Consider the following 17,637-nt stretch of genomic DNA (forward strand, 5'->3'; position numbering starts at 1 on the left):
ATTTTGATGTGGTCTCATTATGTGATTTTTATTGAGCCACGGTGGCGAAGTATTAGAGTACAATACTGCAGGCTACTTCTACTGACTGCTGGCTGCCTGCAATTTGGCAGTTCAAATCTCTCAAGACTCAAGGTTCATTCAGCCTTCCATCCTTCCAGGATGGGTAAAATGAGGACCCAAATTGTTGGGACTGTAAAGCACTGTAAAGCAATATATGTCTAAGTCCTATTGCTTGCTATTGCTAAACAGATAATACTATCTAGGAATTCTCAGCTGGGGCTTGTTTCCATGCTTTTGTTCTGAAAGCATAATCCTTATAATGTTCTTCCAATATGTGTGATGCTATGGGGGGAAAAAATTAAGTAATTCAAATGAAATGGTCCAGAACAATTTATCTCCCTTGTAATTTGGATTTAATTTAATGTAATTTAAATACCAATCCATGGTATTTAACTAAATAGCAAAACATACACAGACACACCATCACATTTTTCTCTAACAGAACCTTGAAAATCATCAAATTCCTATTGAATTTATTGAAGAAAATGAATAGAAACTGTATGCAGAAGAAGGTATCAAACTGATATTTTGAAATGCAGTGACTGCTAGCCCTTTGTAACAACACTGTGTTTCCATTATTATGCATGTACAAGTTTCAACTACTCTGGTAGTAGTAAGGCATGAACATGCATTTCTATTTTGTCTGTTGATTCTTAACCGCAATATATCTTGTTATAAATTTGACTCCCACAATTTTGCAGTTTTTCTCTATTTTTTAATGCATCAAGCTTTCTTGAGTGTTGCTTATTTTTTCTAAGTAGGCAGAGGGAATGTTGGCAGGTTTGGGTAGGTCAGAATATTTGTTTCTAAATAATATGAGGAAAATCTTAGAGCATCCAGAATTATTACTTGATATTTGCACTCCACATATTTGCAGAAGTGAGCTAAAGCACTTGGTTTCCTTTGAAGCATTTGTGTAAACATCCATTCATTTAAAAGAGTAGACTTCTACAAAGATGGAAGTGTTCTCAGTATACTGATTCTGTTGGTCTGATTCTATGGAACAAATATGTGCAATGACATCTATTAATTAAAAAGCATGCTTTGCATGTTGAATTCAGATGAGGTAAAAACCAGAGTACCTATATATGATATAATCTTAGACTCCAGTGAAGCAATATCAACTATTATATGAGGAAACATTATTCACTCTCATTTGAGGGTTTTGTCAAGGAATTCGTACATTCTATTGTTATATGATTAACTTGTGGTAGATGTTCAAATAAAAAGCTGAGCAAGACAATCCTGACTTTATGTGTTTCTATGTTATACAATATATGTAACACATGAATGAGAGTAAGGTGCTAGCATTTTCTCATGCCTAGACTTTAGGAAATGTATGCAAGGGCAATCCTGGGGCTTTGCTAAAATATTACATACCTTTTCAGATTTTTAAAACAAATCTAGTTTCAAAGATGCTATTGTTCTTTTGGATTATATAGTTATTTAAATAAAAATAATAATTGTTTCCTACCATGTTGAAGAAGATAATGTCTTTAAGTCACTGAGTGTAGGTAAAAGCAGAGAAAAAAAGAGAGTTTTAGGTAGGAGTTCAAGTCAAAGGAAAGAGGGCAAGTGGAAGAAGAAAGTTGAAGAACCAAAGAAATAGAGACTATACTCTATTGAGCAAGGAAGATGAACTTGATGGACATATGTAGGCTCCATTGCCTAGGCAAAAGGGGCTTGCATGTATACATTTTCCTTTTTCTCTACAATGGCTGACTGATTGCTGCTGCTGGCTGTGTGTGACTGGAGATTACTTGCTGCTGACCTAGTTGAAGACGTTTCAAAGGACATATAAGGAAACCAGTTCCCCAGAGAGTAAGATCCCTGAATTAGCAAATTGGGGAGTTTTATGTGGAATTATGCAAGGAATTGCCAATTATCAATCAACGTGGAAAACAAAGGAAGATTAGTGATGATCTACAAGGTATGTACTGTTTGAAGAAATCCAAGATGACATATTCTGGAAGTACTAACTTGTGTCCTTGCTAAAGGAAAAAAGTAAAAGGTCTTAATTTTTAATTAAAACACATCATGGAAAGTGATAAATTCTTGGCCAGGAGATGTAAAATTTCACAGGAAAGGCAGAGAAGGAAAATACCAGAAAACATAAAAAAAGAAGGCTGGTGGAAGTACAATATGTAGCCCAAAGAAACAAGTTCAAAAGGCATTTGATAATACTGGAATTCAACTATTGATATTCAGCTGCTGCTTTTGAAGAGAGTTCATGACTACCTGAGCATGCCAGTTCTGGCTTCATGTAACAAAATGGAAAATATACCGGCCCCAGTGGATCAAACAAACCAAGAACCACTCTGGGAAAAAGATGTTGTGACATGTGATTCCCTGCTCAGACAGTTTGAGACTAGTATACACAGACCTGGTATGACACTGCAGATAGTATGTTAATCTACTGTTACTCATACTTTCTAAATATTTACATGAGAATTAATGACACTGTGAAAAAACTTTGAAAATATTGTTGACAATTTCATTTGAAATTTCTTCTTAAGATGGAAGAAATCACCTAATCCTTATTGACTGGGAGGTAATGGTTGAAAAAGTGAAGGTGCCTTGAACATTGGAAGAAAGGGACCATGTTATTCATAATACAGGTGAAACTCGAAACATTAGAATAACGTGCAAAGGTTCATTTATTTCAGTAATGCAACTTAAAAGGTAAAACTAATATATGAGATAGACTCATTTCATGCAAAGCAAGATAGTTCAAGCTGTGATTTGTCATAATTGATGGCTTACAGCTCATGAAAACCCCAAATCCACAATCTCAGAAAATTAGAATATTACATGCAATCAATAAAACAAGGATTGTACAGAGAACATTGGACCTCTGAAATGTATAAGCATGCGTGTATACTCAGTACTTGGTTTGGGGCCCTTCTGCAGCAATTACTGCCTCAATGCGGCATGGCATGGAAGCTATCAGGCTGTGACACTGCTGAGGTGTTATGGAAAACCAGGATGCTTCAATAATGGCTTTCAGATCTTCTGCATTGTTCGGTCTCATGTCTCTCATCTTTCTCTTGGCAATGCCCCATAGATTCTCTATGGGGTTCAGGTCAGGCGAGTTTGCTGCCCATCAAGCACAGTAATCCCACAGTCATTGAACCAGGTTTTGGTGCTTTTGGCAATGTGGGCAGGTGCCAAGTCCTGCTGGAAAATGAAGTCAGCATCTCCATAAAGCTCATTCTGCGGAAGGAAGCATGAAGTGCTCCAAAATCTCCTGGTAGAGGGTTGTGTTGACCCTGGACTTAATGAAGCACAGTGGACCAACACCAGCAGATGACATGGTTCCCCAAATCAATACAGACTGTGGAAACTTCACACTGGACTTCAAGCATCTTGCAATGTGTGCCTCTCTATTCTTCCTCCAGACTCTGGGTTCTTGGTTTCCAAATGGGATGCAAAAGTTGCTCTCATCAGAAAAGAGGACTTTGGACCACTGAGCAGCAGACCAATTCTGTTTTTCTTTAGCCCAGGTAAGACACTTCTGACGTTTGTTGTTCAGGAGCGGCTTGACAAGAGGAATACAACATTTGAAGCCCATGCCCAAGATCCATCTGTGTGTGGTGGTTCCTGATGCACTGACTCCATCCTCAGTCCACTCCTTCGGAAAGTCCCTAACACTTTTGAATAGCCTTTTCTTGACAATCCTCTCCAGTCTGTGGTCATCCCTGCTGCTTGTGCACCTTTTCTTCCACACTTTTCCCTTCCACATAACTTTCTCTTAATGTGCTTTGATACAGCACTTTGGGAACATCCAACTTCTTTTGCAATTACCTTTTGAGGCTTTCCCTCCTTATGGAGGGTGTCAATGATGGTTTTCTGCACAACTTTCAGGTCAGCAGTCTTTCCCATGATTGCGATTCCTACTGAACCAGACTGAGAGACCATTTAAAGGCTCAGGAACCCTTTGCAGGTGTTATGGCTTAATTAGCTCATTAGAGTGGGACACTTTGAGCCTAGAATATGGAACCTTTTCACAATATTCTAATTTTCTGAGATTGTGGATTTGGGGTTTTCATGAGCTGTAAACCATAATCATCACAATTATGACAAATCACGGCTTGAACTATCTTGCTTTGCATGTAATGAGTCTATCTCATATATTAGTTTCAACTTTTAAGTTGCATTACTGAAATAAATGAACTTTTGCACGATATTCTAATTTTTCAAGTTTCACCTGTATACTGTACAGGGGAGCAGATACATATTTGGATTCAGAAGAGCAAAGCAAGATACTGATGGTATACTTCAAACAATTCATACTAAAAGGAAAAATGGAGTATATTTAAAGAAAACAGTGGAGATATACACAGAACTTTCTAAAATGATAAAAGGAAACAGGGATATATATATAGAAAATGAAGTCAGGCACTACGGCCAAAAAAGTGATACAAAACAGTTGCCAGAAATTGTAGATTGTGATAGAAAACCTAATGAGGAAAGAGCTGAAGCTTGTGAGAAATGCCCCCCCAAAAACAAAAAAACAAAAAGCACTTTTCATATATGTCAGGAATAAAAGAAAAAGGAGAAAGTCTATACAGTAGCAAGAGCGAACTAGTAACGGTGATGGCAGTAAGGCAGAATGTCTTAACTTATATTCTACATCTGTTTTCTCTCAGAAGAGAAAGGAAGCCTTAGCTGGCCATCATTGTGCCACTAATGGAAGGAAGAGCTGCAGCTCAGGATAGACAAGGAAAAGGTAAAAGATTACTTAGCTAATTTGAATGAATAGGTTACTGAAGAAACTAATGGAAATTATTGTAAATCACTAAGGGTAATCTCTGAAAATTCATGATGAACAGGAAAATCCCAGAGGATTGAAGGAAAGCAAACATTATCCCTATCTTCAAAAAAGAGAAGGACAACAACTTGGCAAAATAAAATCCTGTCAGTTGAGCAAGGTCCCCAAACAGATCATTAAGCAGAATATTTATTAGCACTTGGATAGGAATGCAATAGTTAACAAGAGTGAACATAAATTTGTCATGAGCAAATTATGTCATATTCAATTCAACTCCTCTTTTTGTAAAATTAGTTGTTTAATAGATCGTGATGGAAGATATGCTTAACTGGACACAGTATACCAAATGGAGGCTGTGCAGGGTAGACTAGAGCAGAATAATTATTTCCTATGACCTGAATTCTGTTTTCATATTAATGACCCTGCCCCCATATATCACTGGTTTTTACTGGTTGCATCATAGTACTGGCTCATGTTTAACTTGTGATTAACAAGGAAAACCAGATCCTTTCATATGAAATACTGCCAAACCTGGCTTATCTCATCCTATACTTGTGACTTACATTTTTCCTACAAAAATGCAGTTTACATTTCCCCTGGAGGTTTTCCATCATATTCATTTCAGCCTGTCTGGACTTTTATGAATCTTCTCTCTTTCATCTAAAGAATTAGCTACTATCCCAATTTTGTGTAATCTGCAAAATGTTTAAGTGTTCCCTCAACTCTTTCATTCAAGTCATTGATAATGTTGGACAGCACAGGGACCCAGGACAGAAACCGGAGCACTAGATACTTCTCTCAAAGTTGAAAAAAATTCAAGCAGATAAGTTGTAGCTTAGTTATTTTAAAAAAATATTAATTGCAATAGTATAAGACACGAATACATCTTCTGTGCTATATATATTCTGACTTAATTCAACTGACAAAAGAGCAATCTGAGTTACCTCATTATTCTATGCATCCTATGACACATTTCCATTTACTTTAGAGCCAGTTGCTTAAATATGAGTCATTTGGAGATAGCTAATTCCATCCCTGAATCCCACAACTTTCTGATTATTCTTGTTTATTTGTCTTGAATTAAATTCAAATTGCTTACTAAAGAAACCAGACATTTGACCATACTTGTAAACTAGACAGTTTAAATTCTTTAGTAAAACTTTAGCAAAATCAAGATCAACTTGGAAAAAATACATTCATCTTCAATTAGTGATAGTCCTGAGACTAGACAGCAGAACTAAGTCTACGCTAATCCTTATCACCCTTCAGGGAATCAAAGAGCACTGGATGTTCTCACATCACATAATTATAAGGAGAAAAGAAACAACTATTAAGGATTAGTAAGAGGATTAAAATGGCCAATGTGTATGTATAGATCGTTGAAAATTTCCCCCCACTCCCATATTTCTAAGTTATTATGGTGATCGTTTGATTGAAATGTACATCTTTTTAAAATGGTTTGATTTGATGCATTATTTTAAAAGGAGAGTATATAACTTGATTCAAATATTTGGACTGGCATTATTTAATGGTTACTTGATACCTTATTTCGTATTTCAGAAATATTGTTAAATGTGTAATTTGTTCCCCTCTTCTGTGACACTTGGATCCTCTCAGCCAAAGCAAGTATAGGATATTAGCCAAATATTATTCAGCACATCTGGATATCATGCTATAGTATGACAATTTTACTTTTGCTTTGGGTATGAGATTGCACTTGCGGTTTTGATCAGCATTCTCTGCTTATACAGCAGCAGAGCAAATTGTAGCCTGTGATTTGGACTAGTCTTTGATGACTATTGAATCATAGTTGCAAATGATGGTGAACCCTGAAAACTTTTCAATTATTAGACAGTGAAAGGAAGGCAAAGCAAATATTGCTCTAATCTTTAAAAGAAAAAAGGGGGAAATGATTGATCAGTCATTGTGATCTGACATCTCAGAAGTTTCTGGATCATACCATAAGGTGACCCATCTGTTACCATGTTGGACAACTCTTAATATTTACACAAAGTCAACATGAATGCATTAAGATCAGATTTTGAAATACTAATTTTATTTCATTTTTCCATCAGCTAACTCCTTTAGTGCTGTAGACCTATTTTAACTTCAGGAACACCATTGGCGTTCCTGAATACCATTTGAGGACATTCTATCAAACAAGACAGTTACACAGATACAGATACAGATACAGATACAGATACAGATAATCAGAGTTGGAAGAGACCTTGTAGATCATCTAGTCTAACCCCCTGCCCAAGCGGGAGATCCTACACCATTTCTGACAAATGGCAGTCCAATCTCTTCTTGAAAGTCTCAAGTGATGGTGCTCCCACAACTTCCGAGGCCAAGCTGTTCCATTGGTTGATTGTTCTCACTGTCAGAAAGTTTCTCCTTGTTTCTAGGTTAAATCTCTCCTTGTTCAGTTTCCATCCATTATTCCTTGTCTGACCTACAGGAGCTTTAGAAAATAGCTTGACCCATAGGAAAAATGTCATATTGATTTGAGAGGGTCTACATCTAGTTTGAATTATACTCTTCAACATTTCCTTATCAACACTGAATAAGGTATCAATTGAAATGCTGCAGATCAGATTCCAGTATTCTTCAATATTTTCATTAATAGCTTATATTAAGAAATATGAATTTTTATGAAAGATTCAAATAATAAAAAATAATAAAAGAATGTGGAAGAGACAAATTTCAAAAGGAAATTGTGAATCTGGGGAATGGCAGACTCTAATTAATAAAAATTAATAGAGATCCTAATTAATAGAGATCAGTCCTCATTAAAGAGAAATGTACTCTTTTAAGAGCAGGCATTCGGTCAGCTTCAGCCCCACAATAAAGTTGGTAGAATGATGATTGGCATGCACAAGACCCTGCAGCTGCCAGTGGCACAGTTTCGCAGATAAGGGATGTGGATGTGAAGGCTGAAGATAACGAATGTGGATGTGTAAAATAAGTGGAGATTGTGCCTGCTTCACAGCCGTATCCGTGTTTGCTGCACCTCATCGCAGAACTATTGTTGGAGTTCCCGAATGTTGTGGTACTTGGAGATTTCAATTGAGGAAGCAGAACAAGAATTTATGATTATCATAACAGCCAGGATTACCCAAAGGTTTCTGGGGCCCTGCATATATAGGATGCCACATATTGGAACTATTTTTTTTTTTAATTTGGAACAATTGAGATATGATGTGAAAATCAGGAATCAATTAATGATTTCTGGTATTCTTGCTTCTCTCTTAGCTCCAAGCACTAGAAAGTGCAATTCGATTATCACTTTAAAGCACTAGATGGCTCAGGTCATGGAAAGTTTCCAGTATATCTGTTTTTTTAATGATATCACCAGCATCTTGAATATAAGAAGAGATAGAATAATCTTACTGATCCTCTACCTTTAATATATTATTTCTATAATTTAACATAATTTTTACAAATATTCTAATATGGCTTCTTGTATCTGTTTTAGATATATATGAATTGTTTTAAATATACATGAGAATTTTCTGTTTCAAGATATTTTATGTTTGTCACCAATCATTTTAGTGTCCTTTTTGTATTATGATATTCGTATAGATCTTTGGGGCGGAAATGCATTTTTCAAAATGTTTCAGACAAATAAAAACTTTTTTTTACTGGCATTTGGGATTTCTCCCTGTCTTCTTTGTTCAGTGACATTATAATGACACTATAATACACTGCATAATATCATTACATGATGGATATATATGGCAAAAGTGGTTTGCAAAAACAAAAACATATGTCGAGATATAGTGAATGACGTTAGATTCACCTACATTTCCTTTTCTTGTTTATACACTTATTTTATTGTTTTCTTCTTTTTTATGCTTATAAATTATTCAAAAGGTGAATTGTGTAATGTATGTATGCATATAGGTATGACAAATAATGCAAAATACTGTTTTCATAGGAAAAAGATATGTTTAATTTTATGCATATGCCTTCAATTTTATTAAGCAAAATAAAACAGGTAGATTTTTGTTTTAAATTAGGACTTTATTATTTTGCTTAATATGTGAATAAGTTATTTAGTTTAAGTAATATATTTATGTAACCTAATGTCTCATAATTTTAATAACAAAAATCAGATTTAAAACTTTGATGATATTTGTTTTAATATTTCACTCCAGATAATCATGTACACTGTGAAAATTTGGCCAGTTAGTATATATAAAGATTTGGATTGCTTCTAGTGTCTTGGCATTATTTTTATTATGTTCCCAAAATAAGTGTTAATGAAATAGTTTATCTTCCATTGTAACATCACTTCTATTTCAGTATGCTTTTTTTTAATGGAGAACCTATAGTAAAGAGCTCTTACAAAGATTCTTAACTGAAAAGCTTTCTTTGTTGTTCTGTTAAGCCGGGTGTCAAACTCATATTGTCATGGTGGCGTCGTGTGATGTATTGGGACTTTCCCCCTTCACTAAACCGGGTATGGGTGTGGCCAGCACATGACACATCCAGCCCACAGGCCGGGAGTTTGACAGCCCTGTGTTAAATAATGCAGCCTGAATACAGGTGTGTTTTAACACTCTTAGAATGAATCTTAATGTTTAAATATGATTTTAAATCTGTTGGAGTTTATTTTAACAAGAGATAGTAAGGCTGTTTATGAACTGAAAAATGCTAGCTTATTAATTTTTTACATATGTTAGGACTTTATGATTCAGTGTTGGAGAAAAATTAAAACAAATAACATTTCCCTGCACTTATAACTAAACAGGGTTAAATCAAATAAAACTTATATATGTTAGCAGTGCAACGAATGTTGATGCCTAATGTTGGTCTCATATATATATATATATATATATATATATATATATATATATATATATATATATATATGGATCTTTGGTTGTTCGGGTTTTCTCCCGCGTAAGATTCGAAGTATCTAGGCAAGCGTTTCGATGAAGTCTCATTCATCATCTTCAGGCTTCTGTCTCCGGCTCTGTGCTTCTCAGAGTAATGTGAGATTGCAGCTGCTTCCTCCTTTTAACTGCCAGTGGGGGTGGGACTTGGTTGGGTGGGGGCTTGGCTGTGTTCTGATTGGGTGGGGGTGTGTTCTCATTGGTAGGGGGTTTGGCTGTGTTCTGATTGGTTGGGGGGTTAGCCGTGTTCTGATTGGTTGGAGACGTGTTCTGTTCAGGTGGGGGCTTGGTTGTGCTCAGGTTAGTCTTAGTTGCTGGGGGATTTGAGCTGGTGAGCTGTGATCTTGCTGTTTGGCTTCTAGTTCGTGGTCCTGCTGCATCTTCATAGTGGGTGTCGGTTTGCTTCATGTATGGCTCAGAGGGGTTTGAAGTGGGTAGTGATGCAGCTGCAGTGCAACTCGCTATCTGGAGAGCCGAAACACAGGCCACCCTCAAGACAGACACACACACCAACAAACTCAGGAAACTACAACAATGCCAGAAACCAACTCCCCCTCCCCCACAGCCACACATGAAACAAACATTGCACAACATCTCAGACAAGATCCTCACTGAAGCTGAAACCAAGGTCCTTTCAAAAGGATTCAACTTTGCTGTCGCTCCCAAATACATCCCCACAGAAACCATCATATGCGGAGTTGATATATATATATATATATATCAATATATATATATATATATATATTTGTTTTCTGAGGTTCTCGCGGGTATTTGTATGTGGATCTTTGGTTGTTCGGGTTTTCTCCCGCGTAAGATTCGAAGTATCTAGGCAACGTTTCGATGAAGTCTCATTCATCATCTTCAGGCTTCTGTCTCCGGCTCTGTGCTTCTCAGAGTAATGTGAGATTGCAGCTGCTTCCTCCTTTTAACTGCCAGTGGGGTGGGACTTGATTGGGTGGGGCTTGGCTGTGTTCTGATTGGGTGGGGGTGTGTTCTCATTGGTAGGGGTTTGGCTGTGTTCTGATTGGTTGGGGGTTAGCCGTGTTCTGATTGGTTGGAGGCGTGTTCTGTTCAGGTGGGGGCTTGGTTGTGCTCAGGTTAGTCTTAGTTGCTGGGGGATTAGAGCTGGTGGGTTGTGATCTTGCTGTTTGGCTTCTAGTTCGTGGTCCTGCTGCATCTTCATAGTGGGTGTCGGTTTGCTTCATGTATGGCTCAGAGGGGTTTGAAGTGGGTAGTGATGCAGCTGCAGTGCAGCTTCTGGTCCATGGTCGTGTCTCATTTTCTGAATGGGTGGGAGTCTGTTTTCTATATGGAAGTGTGGTGGTGGCATCTTGTGTGGCTCTCATGGGTGTGGGTCTGGTGTCCTTCTTCATGTTAGGTACTTGTCTGTTCATGAGGGCGGGTTTCCAAATGGCTGGAAGGCGGGAGGTGTCATCTCGTTTGTTCATGCTGTGTGGGCATTTTTCTATCTCTATGGCTTCTCTGATTATTCTGCTGTTGAAGTGTTCGGTTTTGGCGATAGTTCTGGTATTTTTAAAATCAATTTCATGTCCTGTGGCTTTGAGGTGTTGGACCAGGGAAGAGGTCGTTTCTTCTTTTTTGATTGAGTTCTTATGTTCTTCAATGCGTGCACTTATTCTTCTGTTAGTTTGTCCAATGTATGTGGTAGGGCAGGCAGTGCAGGGGATTTCGTATACTCCTTGGTTTTCTAATTCGATTTTGTCTTTGGGGTTTCTTAGGATGGTGGATATTTTTCTGTTTGTGCAGAATGCTGTTTTGATGTTGTGTTTTTGGAGGATCTTGCTAATTTTGTCTGTAGTGCCTTTTATATATGGGAGGAGGGCTTTGCCGTTTTCTTGTTCTCTGTCTTGGATTTTGGTTGGGGTTTCTTTTTGGATTAGGTGGGTAATCTTCTTTCTTTGGAATCCATTGGCTGTAAGTACGTTGGTGAGAGTGTGTAGTTCGGTTTTTGGTGTTGTTCATCGGCTAAGCATTTTGTTCTGGAGATGAGTGTCTTGGCTACGGAATTGATCTGTGCTGGGTGGTGGTGTGAGAGTGCATGTAGATAGCGGTTAGTATGTGTTTTCTTCTGGTAGATGGTGTGTCCTAGGGAGCCATTGGATCTTTTGTATACCAAGACATCTAGGAAGGGAAGTTGATTGTTGGCTTCTGTTTCCATGGTGAATTGTATTTTGGGGTGTAGGCTGTTGAGGTATGTGAGGAAGTTGTTCAGTTTTTCTTTCCCATATGGCCAGATTATGAAGGTGTCATCTACGTATCTGAGCCAGAGTTTGGGTTTGTGGTCGTATTTTTCTAGAGCTTGTGTTTCAAAGTGTTCCATGTAGAGGTTTGCGATGACAGGTGAGAGGGGTGATCCCATGGGTGCTCCTTCTATTTGTTTGTATTTTTGTCCATTGTAGGTGAAGTATGTATTGGATAGGCAGTGGTTGGTTAGATCTAGGATGTGCTTGGGGGGGTTGTATTTGTTTTGGATGGCTGTCAAGGCTTCTTTTATTGGCACTTGGGTGAAGAGGGATATGACATCGAAGCTTACTAGTAGGTCGCTAGGTTGTAAGTTTTGTTTCTTTATGATCTCGATGAACTGGAATGAGTTTCTTACGTGTGAGTTGATGGATTCTGCATAGGGTTGTAGTTGTTTGGCGAGGAATTTGGCCAGGTTTTGTAGAGGTGAGCCTATGGAGCTGACTATTGGTCTGAGTGGGGTTCCTTCTTTGTGTATTTTGGGGAGACCATAAAGCTTGGGGCATCTGGATGATTTTTCTCTGGGCATGATTCCTTGCTGGATTTCTTCACTGATGGGGGAGGCTTTTATTTTGGATTTGGTAGTTTTTTCTAGGTAGGTGGTGGGGTCTGGCCAAATTCCTCTACATGGAACACTTTGAAACACAAGCTCTAGAAAAATACGACCACAAACCCAAACTCTGGCTCAGATACGTAGATGACACCTTCATAATCTGGCCACACGGGAAAGAAAAACTGAACAACTTCCTCACATACCTCAACAGCCTACACCCCAAAATACAATTCACCATGGAAACAGAAGCCAACAATCAACTTCCCTTCCTAGATGTCTTGGTATACAAAAGATCCAATGGCTCCCTAGGACACACCATCTACCAGAAGAAAACACATACTAACCGCTATCTACATGCACTCTCACACCACCACCCAGCACAGATCAATTCCGTAGCCAAGACACTCATCTCCAGAACAAAATGCTTAGCCGATGAACAACACCAAAAAACCGAACTACACACTCTCACCAACGTACTTACAGCCAATGGATTCAAAGAAAGAAGATTACCCACCTAATCCAAAAGAAACCCCAACCAAAATCCAAGACAGAGAACAAGAAAACGGCAAAGCCCTCCTCCCATATATAAAAGGCACTACAGACAAAATTAGCAAGATCCTCCAAAAACACAACATCGAAACAGCATTCTGCACAAACAGAAAAATATCCACCATCCTAAGAAACCCCAAAGACAAAATCGAATTAGAAAACCAAGGAGTATACGAAATCCCCTGCACTGCCTGCCCTACCACATACATTGGACAAACTAACAGAAGAATAAGTGCACGCATTGAAGAACATAAGAACTCAATCAAAAAGAAGAAACGACCTCTTCCCTGGTCCAACACCTCAAAGCCACAGGACATGAAATTGATTTTAAAAATACCAGAACTATCGCCAAAACCGAACACTTCAACAGCAGAATAATCAGAGAAGCCATAGAGATAGAAAAACGCCCACACAGCATGAACAAACGAGATGACACCTCCCGCCTTCCAGCCATTTGGAAACCCGCCCTCATGAACAGACAAGTACCTAACATGAAGAAGGACACCAGACCCACACCCATGAGAGCCACACAAGATGCCACCACCACACTTCCATATAGAAAACAGACTCCCACCCATTCAGAAAATGAGACACGACCATGGACCAGAAGCTGCACTGCAGCTGCATCACTACCCACTTCAAACCCCTCTGAGCCATACATGAAGCAAACCGACACCCACTATGAAGATGCAGCAGGACCACGAACTAGAAGCCAAACAGCAAGATCACAACCCACCAGCTCTAATCCCCCAGCAACTAAGACTAACCTGAACACAACCAAGCCCCCACCTGAACAGAACACGCCTCCAACCAATCAGAACACGGCTAACCCCCAACCAATCAGAACACAGCCAAACCCCTACCAATGAGAACACACCCCACCCAATCAGAACACAGCCAAGCCCCCACCCAATCAAGTCCCACCCCACTGGCAGTTAAAAGGAGGAAGCAGCTGCAATCTCACATTACTCTGAGAAGCACAGAGCCGGAGACAGAAGCCTGAAGATGATGAATGAGACTTCATCGAAACGTTGCCTAGATACTTGAATCTTACGCTGGAGAAAACCGAACAACCAAAGATCCATATATATATATATATATATATATATATATATATATATATATATATATATATATACATATATATATATATGTTTTTTAAGTTTTCGCGGTACTTACATGTATGGCATTCAGCTTTGTTCGGGTATTTTCCCGTCATTGTAGTTGTGCTTTTAAAGTTGTAGCAGCGTTTGGCAGAATCTCATCTGCCATCAGAACAGAAGCCTGATGATGGCAGATGAGATTCTGCCGAAACGTTGCTACAACTTTAAAAGCACAACTACAATGATGTGGGAAAATACCCGAACAAAGCTGAATGACATACATACATACATACATACATACATACATACATTAAATTGTCTTGAATATTTTATTAATCAAAAGCTAATTCTTTGTTTTTTATGATATCTTTTCAGTGGTGTTATCAGGGAGAATGTGTCCCTTTTGGCACTTGGCCTCAGAGCATAGATGGAGATTGGGGTCCCTGGTCCATTTGGGGAGAATGCAGTAGGACCTGTGGGGGAGGAGTCTCATCATCCATAAGGCACTGTGACAGTCCAGCGTAAGTAGCTAAAGTAAGCCATCGCCAGCAAAAGAGACATATTTGGAAATTATTTTAAATGTGGATTAAAAATGTCAAAATGCTTCTGTGCTATATCAATCTACTTTTAAAACAAAAACTCATATCAAACACGTAGAAAAATATTACTCTTTACATACTTTCAAATGTTTGATGTTTGATTATATGTAGTACAAATAGATTTTACATGTTATACTTAACAGATAATTTATTTCTCCATTTTTTAAATCTCAGAGTTAATTAATTCCTTTTAATGTAGATTCTCTCAAATATTAAACATCAACATTACCCAACAGCCTCTCCCATTGCAAAGAATTGGAGAAATCTGGATTGTCCCAAAGATGATTTTTCTAAACCGCAACTGGACTTTCTTGTTTTTTTTTCTTTGAAAATGTTTCGCTTCTCATCTAAGAGGCTTATTAGACCCCTGGTGCATCTGGCTGATTCCTCAACTCCTAGCTTCTCCTGCCATACAATTTGATCCGTTTCTAATCAGTTTTTAGAGAATTATCCTAAAGCAGAATACTTAATTAATTTCAAACTTTCTGTGGACTTGGAAAGAATAAAAAGATAAATACAGTATTTGACAAACCTTTTCAGACCAACATCTTTTCCTACTTTTTCTTAGTATGGAAAGAATTATGGGAACTTTGCAGCTGGCCTCTACATGAGGTTGCCTTGCACCAATTGCCAGACTGAGCTGATAATTATTTATTGAATTTTACATAATTATGTGCAAAGCTTGCTATCTTCATGCATTTTTGTTTCTGTTCAGCACCTTTGCTATTTACCAACTTTATGTTTATATCTTCTGTTTTATTCTTATCATTTCATTAAAAAGTTTTCTTTCCATATTTTTTTGTGATTCCTCAAAAACTAGCCAAAATGTTATGTGAAATAACTTTATTTACTGAGCTAATTCATATAACATGTTTCTTTTACTCACATCTTTTATAATCATTTCTAGATTTATTTTAATAGGGAAACTATTTTGCAAACTGCGTTGTTAAATTCCAGTAATTGCAATAATTGGGAAATTCTGGTTATGCCCAGAATGTATAATTATATAATACAAATATTACAGTAATTCCCATGTTTCTCCATACCACACTTGTGAGGTAATTATAAAATGTGAAACTTAGTCGTTGGCAATTTAACTCAGACCAGGAGGTTACAGAGCACAAAATGCTGAAAACGAGAATTTAAAAAGGATTTATATAGATAGGCTATTTATATTGACAATAAATATACAAATATTGTGTGCCTTACATGCTTTCTGTCAGCTGAAACTTTGATTTTTCTGATTAGATAGATTTATTGTTATAGAAATGGCTAGTTCATACTATTATAGAAAAGTAAAAAGTTGAGGTTTGATGTTAAAGTCAGAAGTCAACACTTTTTTATTCTTTTCCCCCTCCCCTCCTCACTTTTCTTTCCTCCACACTGTGTCCTACTATTCGCTTTTGTATTTTTGTATTTTATTCTATAATCTAATAAAATATTATAAAATTAAGAAAAATTGTTTTCCTCCTAAACCAGTCTCTGATATCAAACATTGGGTGCCATTGTTCTTGAATACAGGTAATCCTTGATTAATGAGGGATCAGAATTTCTATCACTAAGTGATTCAGTCATAAACCACAATATCATATGACTTGTTTAGCAAGAGCAGTTTTGGCAAGTCCCAGTTACTGTCATTAAGTGAGTCATATGGATCATTAAGTGAAGACCACATGTGACTGAAAGTTCTGACTTCCTGCTGGTTTCTCCATTGACTTTGTGTGTAGATGGCAGGGAAGAAAAAAACTTTCAAGTAGTCTAGAGAAGAAGCACACCAAGAAGTTTGCTCTAGTTTATTACAAAGTTACAGTAAACGAATCTTGCAAGTGTACCCCCCATTACTTTTACAGTCCAAAAAACTAGGACAGGTCTCTTCTGAGACATTTGACCCACCAACATTCCTTCGGCAGGCTAGGCTGCCACTTTTCTGACCATTGTCCTGATTGTGGCTCTTATTCCTGTCTCCCAAGTTTATTCTTACATACCATTGCACCATTGTATAATTTTTCAAACCCACTTACTAATGCCCATAGCCTAACAGTTAGGAGTTATATTCAGTATACCGATACCCAGTCAGAGAATGTATTTGTAAATCATCTTTTTAAATAAAATGTATCTTTCTTCTTGATATATAACTGAGGTCTTCAGAGACTGCAATATCAATGTATAAGGCATTTAGCTCATATACATAACCTCTTATTTATTTTAATAGCAGTGCTGTTTAATAGAAAATATTTTTTTAAAAATGATTAATTTTAAACATTTCCTGAAGTAGCAAGTAAATAGGTCTAAATGAAACAACTTGTTGAAATGGAACATTATAAACTATATTTCTTTGTCAATATTACAGACTTTTACTGGTGCTGAATTCAGGTGTTTATAATTTAACTAATTAGAAGAAAAATAAGTATCTCTACATTTTTAAAATAGTGATAAACCCAGAAACAAATATTGAATAAAATATTTTAAGTTTAAAATCATTTATGAATATTTTTGCCATCTATATTAATAGTGGTCCAGTCTAAAGTTCTTGAAAAATATTATATGTGTGTGTGTGTGTGTGTGTGTGTGTGGCTATGTATACATATATTTTGTATATTCATAAAATTTAAACACTTTCTTCCAGACCTTCTGGTGGAGGAAAATATTGCCTTGGAGAAAGGAAACGATATCGCTCTTGTAACATTGATGTGAGTAGATCAAAATTAACTTGAAATCTAATCAAATGTACCTGTATATTGGTAAGAATTCTGTTATTTATTTAGCATATGGTGATTTACAGAAAGCCTCTGCTGTATCAGAAACAATAGATGTTTGGCAGCTGATGGGACCCGGAGGTAGC

General features: G+C 37.3%; 1 protein-coding gene across 4 annotated transcripts in view; it reads left to right on the forward strand.

Moving 5' to 3' along the window:
* ADAMTS6 (ADAM metallopeptidase with thrombospondin type 1 motif 6) overlaps positions 1-17,637 on the forward strand; it is a 144,811-nt gene that overhangs the window by 84,528 nt on the left and 42,646 nt on the right. For all 4 annotated transcript variants that reach the window (XM_026717231.2, XM_087927233.1, XM_087927234.1 and 1 more), the window contains 2 exons: positions 14,572-14,717; positions 17,422-17,485. In XM_026717231.2, coding sequence (XP_026573016.2) covers positions 14,572-14,717; positions 17,422-17,485 — 210 coding nt within the window. The remainder of the gene's footprint in view (positions 1-14,571; positions 14,718-17,421; positions 17,486-17,637) is intronic.

The sequence above is a fragment of the Pseudonaja textilis genome, chromosome 2 (assembly GCF_049901715.1).
Source record: "Pseudonaja textilis isolate UNSWEBS1 chromosome 2, rPseTex1.2, whole genome shotgun sequence".
NCBI lineage: Eukaryota > Metazoa > Chordata > Lepidosauria > Squamata > Elapidae > Pseudonaja > Pseudonaja textilis.